General features: G+C 43.9%; 2 protein-coding genes across 9 annotated transcripts in view; one reads left to right on the forward strand and one right to left on the reverse strand.

The window, feature by feature from the left end:
- P2RX7 (purinergic receptor P2X 7) overlaps nucleotides 1-12,027 on the reverse strand; it is a 47,738-nt gene extending 35,711 nt beyond the window's left edge. The window contains exon 1 of one of the 2 annotated variants that reach the window (XM_043557550.1): nucleotides 11,352-12,027. In XM_043557550.1, coding sequence (XP_043413485.1) covers nucleotides 11,352-11,476 — 125 coding nt within the window. In that variant the 5' untranslated portion in view covers nucleotides 11,477-12,027. The remainder of the gene's footprint in view (nucleotides 1-11,351) is intronic. The other variant, XM_043557551.1, reaches the window with a different exon arrangement.
- Nucleotides 1-13,543, forward strand: part of IFT81 (intraflagellar transport 81) — a 192,456-nt gene that overhangs the window by 58,989 nt on the left and 119,924 nt on the right. The gene's annotated exons all lie outside the window — the stretch shown is intronic.

Consider the following 13,543-nt stretch of genomic DNA (forward strand, 5'->3'; position numbering starts at 1 on the left):
CCCTCCCAGAAGTTATTGCTGTTGAAAGTGAGAGTATCTTCCAGGTATCTGTTTATGCCCACATCTTGACTCACAAACATGACCACACTCTGCATGCTCCATGGAACTTCCTATTTTTACTAATAATATATTATTAAATCTTTCTTTTTTAAAAAAAAATATTTATTTATTTATTGAGAGATTGCAAGCAGGGGAGGGGCAGAGAGGGAGGGACAGAGGATCTGAAGCGGGCTCTGTGCTGGCAGGCTGACAGCAGTGATCCCCATGTAGGGCTCAAACTCACAAACTGTGAGATCATGACCTAGGCCGAGATTGAGAGTCAGATGCTTACCAGAATGAGCCACCCAGGTGCCCCTATTACTAAATCCTTCTACAACAATAGTGATATATGTATGGTAAAGAGAGACCTGTGATATGGAATCACTTTTAATAGTTACAGAACATTCTGGTGTTTAGTTTGGAACATATGAAACTGCTCATTTGGTAGCCCAAAGGAATAGAATATCAGCAATTCCATGTAGTCCAACCTAAGTGAGTTGTGATAATTTGCCCCCTGTCTCTTACTGGTTGGTATGTAACTGGAAGTTTTGGTCAGTTTTTCCAATTGTAAGTTTTTTTGTTCGTTTGTTTGTTTTGGTAACCCTGATAGAGTTCTATGTGCCAAACATTCTTTTAAGTATATATAAACAATATGTATTAACTCTTTCAACCCTCACCTCCCTCGAAACCACCCTGTAAGGAAGGTACTAGAATTTATCCCACCTTATATCTGAGCAAACTGCGGAACAGATAAAGTGAGCCTAAGTTCACATAGTGCTATAAACTGAATGTTTGTGACCTGCCCATAAAATTCAAATGTTGAAACCTAACCCCTAATGAGATGGCATTAGGAGGTGGGGCCTTTGGGAAGTAATTACGTCATGAAAGCTGAAGGGACTAACGCCCTTATAAAAGAGTTTCCAGGGGCACCTGGGTGTCTCAGTCTGGTTAAGTGTCCAACTTCAGCTCAGGTCATGATCTCACGGCTTGTGAGTTCAAGCCCCGCATTGGGCTCTGTGCTGACAGCTCAGAGCCTGAGGCCTGCTTCAGATTCAGTGTCTCCTTCTGTCTCTACCCCTCCCTTGCTCACGCTCTGTCTCTCTCAGAAATAAACTTTTTTTTTTTAATTTAAAAAAAAAGTTTCCAGAAGCTTCTTGCTCCTTCCACCGTGTGAAGGCACAGCAAAACGATGGCTGTCTATGAACCAGGAAATGCATTCTCACCAGAGACCGGGAGAAGTTTCTGTCATTTATAAGCCGCTACTCCATCTGTGGTTATAGTGGCCCCAACAGACTAAGACACGTGTGTAGCAACCCTGGCCCCACAGCTTATGCTCTTTTGGATGATATTATAAATGCAATTATTTTCTTAATTTTCTTTTTGAGTTTCTCCTTTCTGGTGTATAGAAACACAACTGATTTTTACATGTTGATCTTGTACCTCGAAACTTCACTGAATTGGTTTATTAACTGTAATAGCTTTTTGTGATTTCTTTTGGATTCTCCATATATAGGATCGTATTATCTGAGTGTGGTTTTTTACTTCTTCCTTTCCAATTTGGACGCCTTTTATTTCTTTTTCTTGCCTAACTGCTCTGGCTAGAACTTGCAGTACAATGTTGAATAGCAGCAGTGAAAACAGACATCCTTGTCTTATTCGTGATCTTGGAAGGATAAGCATGCAGTCTTTCACCACTGAGGCTCAGTCTGTTCTCTTAAGCACTGTGCTTTGTTGCCTCTCCATCTTCCTCTCTCACACTGCCAGGCATGTACTTGCAAAAGAATCTTTTCACACCAAAGATAAATTTCACACCTTAAGATAAATTTCTGGGTTAAAGGATGCATACATTTTATATTTCGATTCATTTTGCCAAACCACAAAAAGTTGAACCATTTCATGCTTCCACCAGCAAAGCCAGAGTGCACAGACCACTTTTAAGAGGGCTTTGACAAAACAAGAGCGTGGTTGTGTGGATTGGCTGAGATAGTAAAATATCTGGGTACCGTGTTGAGGGCACATGGCCAGAGGGACTGGCGTTATTCCTTTAAAGTAAAGGAAAAATACAATAGCAGGGTGCAGCCATTTGAAGAGTGTCAACTACAACAGAGATCACAGAACTCTAACTAACGGGGAAAATTACAGGGAGACTGATTTGGACTCAAAGTAAGGAAGAAATGTCTAACAGTTAGTCCCAGAAAAGAACAAGCTCTCTTTGTGGTTGTTAGTTGGTGACAGTGATGATGATGGTGATGATGATTTTCATTTATCTCATCATCTCCCTTTCTCTGGCCTCCTCTCCATCTGCACTCAACATCATTTCCCATCTTAAAAATAAATCCTCTCATGACCCCACATTCTTCTCCCACCACCACTCGATGCCTCTCTTCTCCTTTGTAGCCAAGTCCCTTGAAAGAGTGAGTCACCACATCCATTTCCGCATCTCCATTCACTCCCCTGCCCACTCCAGTCTGGCTCCCACTCCACCACTTCTCTAATGCCTCTCTTGCCAAGTAAACAGCAACGTCATCCTCGCTAAATCTGATAGACATACTACAGATCTGATCTTCTTAAAACTCTCAGCAGCATTTGACACTGATGACCATGCACTCCTTCCCCTTCTTCCCTTAGCTTCCTGGAATCCACCTTCTCCTGACTTTTTTGGATCTCCATGGCCACCCCCTCTGAGAATCCTTTGGGGGCTTCTGTGCTCCCCATCACTTAAAGGTCAGCATTCTCCAGGGGTCTGTTCTAAGCCCTCTTGCCTTCTCATTTTCATCTTCTCTTACTGGTCAGTTGTAGCTACTTCCATGGTTCTAGTTACCATCTATATGCTGGTGATACATAGATCTCCATCTCTAGTTCCAAATTCACATATCCATCTACGCACTAAGTGTCTACATTTGTAAGTCCCATAGATATGTCAAACTCTGTGCCTCCAATTCTGAACTCATCTTCTGCCCCAAATGGGCTCCCCCCACCCCAATGTTTCCTATCCCAACAATTTGTCCCACCACCCATCAGTTGCCCAATCCAGAAACATTCCTTAGCATCCTTTCCCTCATTACCCCTCAACCATTCAATTGTCAAATCCTGTTGTTTTATCCTCCTCATGTTATTCATTTACTTCTGTCCTCTGCCCCTGTCACCTCCTCAGTCCAGGTCACCATCTGCTCTCACCTGGACTGCCCTGTAGCCTCCTGACTGGTCTCACTGTCTCCATTTGTGCTCCTGTCTCCTCCATTCCTCCATTATTTAGTAAAAGCTTGCACTCTGGAGTGAGAAGCTTGGGTTCGATATTAGCTCTACCACTTACCAGCTACATGATCATGTGTAAGTTACTTAACCTTTCTGGGTCATTGTTTCTTCTTCTGTAATAAGGAGATGTTAGTATTATATTGGGCAGGGTATCTGGTTCTAAACAGAATCCACCCTGCTGAGTTTGAGAGGAAATACGGTTTATAAAAGGCAATCCAAATGGCTGAAATTTTTCATAATGAAATGTTGGTGGCAGGGTGGGGAAGACTCTTCATGCTTTCTCCATATCCTCAGGATGAAGTTCAAGGCTGTTCATAACATGATCCTTGCTGGCTTCTCCAGTCCCACCTTTGCCTCCTCTTCTTGGCATCTTGTGTGTTGGCCAGTTGACGCATGCTGCTCTGTGAGTAATCCATATATTCAGGTCCTTTCTCTTTTCAGTGCTATGCTAAAAACCCAGGAGGGGTGGGAGGTGCTTGCCCTGGGTGGGGGCCTGGGCTGGAGTGTTGGTCTCCAGAAGCCCGTGGGTGTGTGACAGCTGGTCCACAGAGAAGCCTTGGCCTCTAGGGCAAAATGAGAAAAACAGGACAACGAGGCAGGGCCTTCATAAAGCTAAATTTATTCATTTGAAAGCACTTTTTTTTTTTTTTGTAGACTGTGTGCTTCCAGCTCTTTTAATGTTTTAGTTTAGACATTAATGGAGGGATGCCAATAGATGGTAGTAGTTGTTTGCTTGCTCAACATCATTACCAATGCTTAGTTGGCAAGCTTGCCTCCTTGGTCTTCCTTCTGTCAGTACAAGGCGTCATCGGCCACCAGAGAACCCAGAGTCATCTTCCACCTCCTAGCAATCTGTCAGTTCTGCCTCCAAAACGTATCCCCGCTTTGCCCACTTTGGTCCACCTGCGCCGCCCCGTTCTCATCCAGGTCGCCATCTCTCTCATCTGGGTGACTCTGGTGGCTTTCTCACTGCCCTCCCCTTGTCACTCCTGCCCTCTACAGTCTACCTTCTGCACAGAGGCCTGAGAGCACTTTTAGACACAGGCATCAAATGGTTTCACTCCCCTCTGTAAAAGTTTTTAGTGGCTTCCCAGGGCCCTGAGAAACAAATTCCAAATCTCTCTGCGCTCAGCCCCTGCTCCTCCCTCCTCTTTCACCAGGTTCTGGCTTTCACCAGGTCCTTCTGGCTGTTCCTCTTTTTTTTTTTTTTTTTTTTTTTTTGCTTTCAGATATGTGGATCAGGTGGCTGGATTCTCCTCCTCCTAGAGCTGTTTCCTCCTGAAGTGGGTCTTCTCTAGACCCCCCCTTCTCTATCACATCACACAGCGGGGTCCAGAGTGGGATGAGAATGTGGCAAATCTCTTCCTGTTTCTGTTGCCCTCAAGTGGCAGGGGCCAGAGGGGCTGTGCATGGGCTGAACCTGCCCCTCCCCTGCCCCCGGTGTCTCCTCCCAACTCTATGGTAGACTCCCTTCCACTCAGTTGGAACAGGCCCAGCCTCAAAGGTGTGTGGCAACCCTCCCATGTAACAGGCGGCCAGCCAGGAGCTACATTTTAACAGCCACAAACTAGCACAACAGCACCGTCTCCATGGTGACAGACAGCCCGAGGCTGTGCAGGACAATATTGCGCTCTCTGTTAGCCTAAGTAGAGGTTGACTGGGTGAGGGAGAAGAAGCAGTTCGAATGGAGTCTGTTTTCCTGTTTTTCTCTCTATCTTCTCTAGTCTTCTGTATCACTGGAGAAGCTTCTGAGAGGACTAGTCTCCAGGGAAGAGGGAAATCTTCCCGAGAAAATGCAAATCTCTTTTACTTCTCTGCTTAAAATCCTCCCATGGCTTCTCAACTCACTCAGAATAAAATCCAAAGAACTCAGAGTGGCCTCCAAGGCCCTGAATGATCTGCCCTTCCAACCCCATCCATGTTACCTCGCCAGTCCACGCACCACTTCTCGGTTCACTAACTTGTTCACTCTGCTCCAGCCACCTGACCCCCTTGCTTTTCCTTGAACACCCTATCAAATCTCTACCTCAGGGCCTTTGGACTTACTGTACCCTCCCACCAGAAACACTCTTCTAGATACGTCATGGTTTGTCCCTCTCTTTGTGCAGATCTAACCTAAATGCCTCTATCACACACATGCTCACATTTGCCCATCTTCGTTGTCTGTCCTCTTCTCTGCTTTATTACTCTTCATAGATTTATCACCATCAGACATTTTATTATGTCTGTTTTGTTTTTTGGTATCATATCTTTCTCCTCCACTGGCATATAGCCCCATGAGTTGTAGGCACTTCGTTTCACTCACTGTTATAATCTCTAGAGCAACAGACAGTGCCCAACTCATAGTAGATAGTCTAAAATTTATTTGCCGGAATGAATGAGTAATGGAAAAGGACAAGCTAATGGGATCCTTATCCCAGCCTCCCTCCTTGTCCTGCACTCGCCCAGGCCAACCCAGAAAGACGAATCAAGGTGAAGAATAAAGAATGCTTGGCCAAGGATTCAGGAGGCCTAGTACTTGGGCTTTTGCACTCTGCCAGGTAAACACTTCAGTAGTGTGGTTTCTGGGTTAAGAGCATTGCATTGGTTTTGGATTTGAATCCCTTTTGAAACCCACTCTCTACCTGGATGATCTTTCAGAAATTAACTCCATCTTTCATAGCTTCCCTTTCCTTATCTGTGCAATAATGAAAAGAATACCTGCATGTCATGAGATGATACAAATAAAGCCAGCAGTGTAAGGAAGTTATTTTTATTGTCATTCAGGTTTTTTGGTATCAGTTTTCCTGGGAGTATAATCATCATTATCCCATTCTTCCCATGCCAGAATCATGGGTTAGAAAATCCTGTGGAATTCTAGGAGCTGATTCTCAGAGGAAATTTCTGTCGAGAATCCCGAGGTCCCTGCCGTGGCAATAACCTGGGGCAGAGTCTCCACAGTCCAGGCGCGGGGCTGAGACAAGCCAGGGATAAAGCAGTAGACTTCAGAAGTCTCTGAAATTTCTGGCTTTTGGAAAAACCTTGTAATGAATGTTTATTTTTTTCTTTGCCCCATCCCCCCCTTTCTTTTCCCATTTCTTCTGGGAACAGTATTCTTCTTTCCTAAGGTAAAGTCACTGGATGTGGTTTATTCAGCCCTGCCACTCTCATTCAGCCCTGCCACTCTCTCCCTACTTCCTGCCACAGGAATGAGCACATGACTCAGGATTGGCCAATCAGGTGACACCATGCCTCTAGCCGCAAGGCTAGGTTCAGGGGTGGATATGTAACTGAAGCCCTACCAATCAGAGACTTTCCTGGGACTTTCATGCCAGAGCTATCAGGAAAGACTTGCTTGCCCCTCTGGAGTTGCTGAGGATGTGAATATGGCATCTTGCTACATAGAGAGCCTATTCAAGAACAAAGCCAAATGGAGTCACGATGAGAAAGCCAGGCCTGATGACATAGTTTGAGCTTTTAGAACCATCCATGTCTGAGAGCAGTCCCATCTCTTCCACTGTGTGATGTGGTGGCTTACCTGAGTTAGGTCTCTGTCACTTATTATCCAAACAATTCTGACTAACACAGGCCTACTCAGCATCCTGTCTACACACTCCTGCAACCCAGAAGCTGGGGCCATTTGACCCTGCCTGTAGCTGCAGCCCCTGCCTTTGATTCCAATCTGAACTTGGTTTTGAGGGACTAAGAGAAGCTAACCAGTCTTATTTCTTTTATTGACAGCCCCTGCCTTGTACCCCAGTCTCAATAACTGAAGCCCCATCTTACTTCATTATCCTGGCTCTTTGCCTTTTCAACCCTAGTAAGGGCAGACTCTGAACCTAGAACTCCACAGCTAGACCCCACGACCTGCTGCTGTATGTCTTGAGTATTACGTGAGCCTGTCAGGATTTCCCCCTGTGGTTCATACCAGTCCCATTTGATGTAAATGGTCAAATTGAGGCCTGACAGTAAAACTTAAGGCAGGATTTCCTAAGCTGTTGTCCATGGGACTCCATTCAGTGGGATATAAATAGGTATTCCATTAACATAGAGTAAAAAAACAAAGCTGGCAATATTTTTTCTTTAATTTTATATTTTAAAATATAAAAAAATGGAGTAGCATTTTACATAGGGGTTACCTTCTAAAGTCAGTGCTCAAGGTAAAAATCATATCCTGTCAAAATTGCCTTTGGTTAGGGGCACCTGGATGACTCAGTTGGTTGAGTGTCTGACTGCGGCTCAGGTCATGATCTCACAGTTTGTGAGTTCAAGCCCTGCATCGGGCTCTGTGTTGACAGCTCAGAGCCTGGAGCCTGCTTCGGACTCTGTGTCTCCCTCTCTCTCTCTCCCCCTCCCCTGCTTGCACTCTGTCTCTCTCTCTCACACAAATAAATAAACATTAAAAAAAATTTTTTTTAATTGCCTTTGGTTAAACCTTTGACTTGTCCACAAAGCATAGCAAACAGATCTTCTACCTTCCAACAAGTCCATCAGAGTCCCTTTTTCCTCTGACTCTGGAACAAGTTACTGTTTTTCCAGTTTTGCTCCAGGGGAAGGTGAAAGATGTGGCTTATTTTCGGGGACATGTTGGGTGGGGAGTATGGACTGAGATTCACAGACAGGGTGCAAGGCGGTCACTCTGTGAGAAGTGTGAGGGAACAGAGACTGACTGAAGGATCCCCAACTCAAGTACCCCCCTCATGCTTAGTCTGGGGCACCCAATCACTGAGTCATCGTACTGTTTAAACTGTGCTGTCTCTCCAGGCTCCCATGGAACATGTGTAACTGAATCTGAGGGACTTAAATGCATGTAAGGTAAGATTCCCCCATATGAGAGAAAAATATTTATCATTATAAGGCATTCTCATAGCAATCTGTTCTTATGTATACAATAATTTGCTTTTAAGAAATTGTGTGCCAGGAATACCAGGAAATCACGTCACCTGTTACATGGAATTGTGACACACGATCTACCTGTTGGTGCATAAAGGAGCATTTACTAACTCTGCCCTTCATCATCAGTTCTATGATACGTGGCTTAAGTAATGAGCCTTATTTTAGAATGTACTATATGTGTTTATTATTCAGTATTTGTTGCATAATAAACATATGAATCAAATCATGATAGTCCTAATAATATTAATAAGAATTAATACTTGGGTAAGGGGTTGCCATACACCAGGTATTTCTCAAGCAACTTTGTATTTAGTAACTCATTTAATTCTTATGACAAACTTTGTCCTCATTTTACAGATGAGGAAACCAAGGTTTAAAGAGGCGAAGGATTTTTTTAAAAAACTTTTTAATGTTTATTTATTTTGAGAGAGAAAAGAGAGCAAGCAAGCATGAGTAGGGGAGGGGGTGGAGAGAGAAGGGGGACAGAGGATCCAAAGCAGGCTCTGCACTAACAGCCCGATGTGGGCTCACGAACCATGAGATTATGACCTGAGCCGAAGTTGGATGCTTAATCGACTGAGCCACCTATGGACCCTGAAGTGAAGGATTATTGAATCCACAGTTCCAGACCTCAAATCCCAGGCATGGGCATGGTTACTTTGGTAGTCAAAGGAGAGAATGTATATGAAAATAGACTCTTGTTTTAATCAAGTATAATTAACATAGTATTGTATTCATTTCGGGTGTACAATATGATTCGACAATTCTATACCTTTCCCAGTATTCATCAGGATAAGTGTACTCAATCTCCTTTATCTATTTCACCCATCCCTCCCACCCGCCTCCCCTCTGGCAACCACCAGTTTGTTGTCTATATTTAAGTCTGTTTGTTTGCATCCCCTTTTTCTTTATTTGTTTATTTTTTTTGTTTCTTAAATTACACATATGAATGAAATCATATGGTATTTGTCTTGACTGATTTATTTCTCTTAGCATTATACTCTCTAGCTCTGTCCATTGCAAATGGCAAGCTTTCATTCATTTTATGGCTGTGTAATAGTCCATTGTATATATATACCACATCTTCTTTATCCACTCATCTATCAATGGACACTTGGGTTGCTTCCATATCTTGGCTACTGTAAATAATGCTGCTATAAACATAAGAGTGCATATATCTTTTCAAGTTAGAATTTTCATTTCCTTTGGGTAAACACCCAGTAGTGGAATTATTGGATCTTGTGGTAATTCTATTTTTTAAGTTTATTTATTTATTTTGAGAGAGAGAGATTACATGATCAAGGGAGGGGCAGAGAGAGAGAGAACCCCAAGCAGGCTTTGAAGCTCAATGTGGGGCTGGAACTCATGAACTGTGAGATCATGACCTGAGTGGAAATCAAGAGTCAGATGCTTAACTGATTGAGCCTCACAGGTGCCCCTGTGATAATTCTATTTTTAAGTCAAAAAGATTATTTTTTTTAAATAGCTGCTATTTGTGGAGCTCTTACCCTGTGCCAGACATCGATAAGCACTTGTCATGCCTTTTCTTGTTTAATTATGATAACTCTATGAGCAGATGCAGAAAGGGAGGTTCAGAGAGGTTAAGTGACCTGGCCAAGGAAATTTACCCAGGATTATAAAATAATTGCTCTAACCCTTAGCCAGTAAACTACACTGCCTGCCTATAGAGATGCAATTTTTCATTATTATCATCACAAAGAGCAATGGGGCATTAGCCTTTAGGTAACCCTGAATCAAAACCACAGTGAGAACCACTCACAGCTCACTAGGATGCCCATGATCCAAAAAACAGACAAGAACAAGTGTTTGTTGAGGATGTGGAGGAATGGGACACACACTGCTGGTGGGAACATGAAATGGTGCAGCCGCTTTGAAAACAGGTGGGTGGTTCCTCAAAAGGTCGAAAGTAGAGTTATTAAATGATCTTTCAGTTTCACTAGTAGGTACACCAGAAAACTGAAAACATGTTCATGCAAACACATGTACACTGGTATTCATAGCACCATTATTCATAATAGCCCCAAACTGGAAACAACCCAAATGTCCACCAAAAGAAAAGAAAACAGTCTATCCATACAATGGAATATTACTTGGCCATGAAAAGGAATGAAATAGAGATACATTTTCCAACATGAATACACCTTGAAAACATGATGCAAGGGCACCTGGGTGGCTCAGTCAGTTAAGCACCTGACTCTTGATTTTGGCTTAGGTCATAATCTCACCATTTGGGAGTTCCAGCCCCACATCAGGCTCTGTGCTGGCAATGCAGAGCCTGTTTGGGGTTCTCTCTCTGCCCCTCCCCCCGCTCGTGCTGTCTCTGTCAAAATAAATAAATAAACTTAAACAAACAAAAAGAAAACATAATTCAGAGTGAAAGAAGCCAGACACAAAGGACCTCATACTGCCTGATTCCATTTATATGAAATGTGCAGAACAGGCAAATCCTAGAGACAGAGGGTAGATCAGTGGGTCACAAGAGCTACAGGTGAGCAGAAGGGTTCAGAGTGATGGCTAAGGGATGTGGAGTTGCTTTTGGAGGTGATGAAAATCTGAAATGGATTGTGGTGATGGTTGCAGAACTCTGAGTATACTGAAAACTGCTAAATTGTACACTTCAAACGAGAGAGTTGTATAGTGTGTGAATTATATCTCAGTAAACTTAAAAAACAAAACCAAAACCAAAAATGAGCAAGGGGGGCCTTTCTGCCACTGGAGAGGACCTGGTTACATTGACGAGTCTGGTCCTATTCCTCCCCTAAGCAGTGATGACTCAGACAGATGCCAGCATTATCACCAGGCGTGCCCCAAATCCTTGTTTCCTCCCTAGGAATCCAGGGTGTTGCCCTGTTTCCCACTTTTCCCGGGCATGCCTTGCCCAGCTCACCCTGGCAGGCCTGGGGTAGAACCCTGAGTATGGCTTTGCCTCTTGTGGCTTCTTTCTGCAGCAGCCTGGCACTGTTTCCCACACACCCCCCTCCAACCACCTGCCTCTCCCACCCCAACACCCACTCCCACCTCCAGCCCCAGCTTGCTATCAGAAAAAAGTCTCAGATTTAAAACCACGTGGAATTCAGGCTGTGCACCAGAAGCTGCACCTTGAGGTTTCTTGTGCTGTCAACCCCTGCAGACATCCGGGGTCATCCCCGCACCCCACTTACCTAACGTAGGAAAAGACGATCATGTGGAAGATCCACTTAATGGTGCCATAATTCATGCTCTGGATCCGGGTGACTTTGTTTGTCTCATACTGGAAAACATCATTCCAGCTGCAGCAGGCTGCCATGGCGAGAGACTCACTGTCCACAAGGGTCTGGACCAGGGCTCAGCCTTCCCAGACCAGCCACAGCAAGCCCACCAGTAAGAGGAAAATGAAACATCCTGATTCTTAGCAGGAGCCTTTAAGTTTGAGTTCCTCCAATGACGGCAGAGTGGGGGCGGGTCCTGGCAGCTGCCCCAGATGTGGCTGGGGATAAACAAGAGAAGCGAAGTCCTACAGGCCTGGCTGGCAGATAACCCTGCCCCGGCCGGCCTCCCCCAGATGCCTGCACAAAGATGGTGTTCAAAGGAAGGGCATTTTTAGAATTCTGCCTTATCCCCTTTTTTCTTTGACTTTTTTGGACTCATTTCAGTTAGGGGAAAGGGGCAGCCTTTCAAATGTCAGGAGACCCAGTGTTTCCATTGTGACTTAATAAAGGGGCCTAGATCTTTCTACTGTCTCAAGGCCCACTCAGAGACTGACTAATTCATTTCTACAACCCTTTGTTCAACCCCAGATGTCTGTGAACACTGGGTGAATGAAGATCTTCCTCTCCTCCCTCTCACACATCCTCCACAGCACTCTGGTCTGTAGATGGGGGTGGTGGGTGGGAGGGGGGCATCAGATCTGCTGGGGCTGGGAGGGGAAGAGGGATTTATTTCTATACTGGATATTTCCTGCGTGCCCCTCTAGATCCACTCTCTGCCCTCTTCTGTGCCCCCTGAGTTACACGTGTGATGTAGGCCAGTCAGCCTAAGACCATCAGAAACAAACTTACCATTCAACAAAACTAGGTTTACTGACTCATTCCATGAGAAAAAGCTCATGCCAGAGGATCTAGGGGCATCATTAAAGGGACAGAGCTATCATAGGATTATGGGGAATGGTGGGGTTTAGATTAAGTTTAAATGAAAACAGATTTTGATAGACTCAGAGCAAAGCAGGTTTGTATACAACGGTCATCTTTAGATCTGGATTGCAAAGTGGACCCAGGGCCCTGCTTCCTTGGAAGCAATAAAGCTAAGATGGATGTTGAATGTTGTGTCTAGAAACCCTTTATCCGAAGCTTTGTACCTGAGATGCAATTTGAGGCTGCTTCTCTTTGGCAAGGTTGTGATTTAGATCCTCCAGGCAAAAGTGGAGTATTTCGTTCTTATTGATGCAATTCCCAATAGCAAATTTTCTGATAGTTTATTATTTTAGAGGATGATATTTCTCAGTAAGAAAGCAACAATCCCTCAAAAAAATGGGAGTGGGGGTGCTACAATACACCTAACATACCCTTCAAAACTCTCAAGGTCATCAAAAACAATGAAAACCCTAATAAATTGGCACAACCAAGAGGAGGCTAAGGAGACATGACAACTAAATGTAATGTGATAACCTAGATAGGATCCTAAAACAGAAAAGGAACACCATTTAAAAACTAAAGAAATGTGAATAAAATATGAACTTTAGTTAATATTGATATATCAATATTGATTAATTATAAAAATGTACCATACTAATGTAGGATGTTAATAATCAAGGAAACTGGGTATAGGATATATGGAAAAGCTGTGTACTATCTTTGTGATTTTTCTGCAAACTTAAAACTGTTGTAAAATGTCGTAGATTCTAAGTCTAAAGTTTTCTTTTGGCCAGCAAAAAAGCAGATGAGGATTAAAGCGAGAGATGGCTAATGTACGAGAAAAGACAAAAGCCCTGATTAAGGGTCCTTGCCCTGTATCCATTCATGCCAGAAGGTTTACAAACGTGATGGGCATGTACAAAGAGATAAAGAAACTAAGAACATTAACTTGGGGACGTGAGGGAAAAGGGGGGTTTTGAAGATATACAGTGTTTGGGGTTTGGGTCAATATAACACAAAATCCGGGCATCAGGCAGTCGGGAGGAAGGTTGTTTACCTCAGACGTGAGGCAGCACCTCTGTTTACCTTAGCCAGCCTAGGGGATGAGACAGATGGGGGAATAACCTCAGGGTTAATAAGGCACCTTTTCTTTTGTTAACCATCTCCACTCTGGGCTGCTTTGCCTGCAGCACAGTTGTCCATAGTCCAATTCACCAATTTACCTAACCTGGTCCTATTCTCCT

The sequence above is a fragment of the Prionailurus bengalensis genome, chromosome D3 (assembly GCF_016509475.1).
Source record: "Prionailurus bengalensis isolate Pbe53 chromosome D3, Fcat_Pben_1.1_paternal_pri, whole genome shotgun sequence".
Lineage (NCBI taxonomy): Eukaryota > Metazoa > Chordata > Mammalia > Carnivora > Felidae > Prionailurus > Prionailurus bengalensis.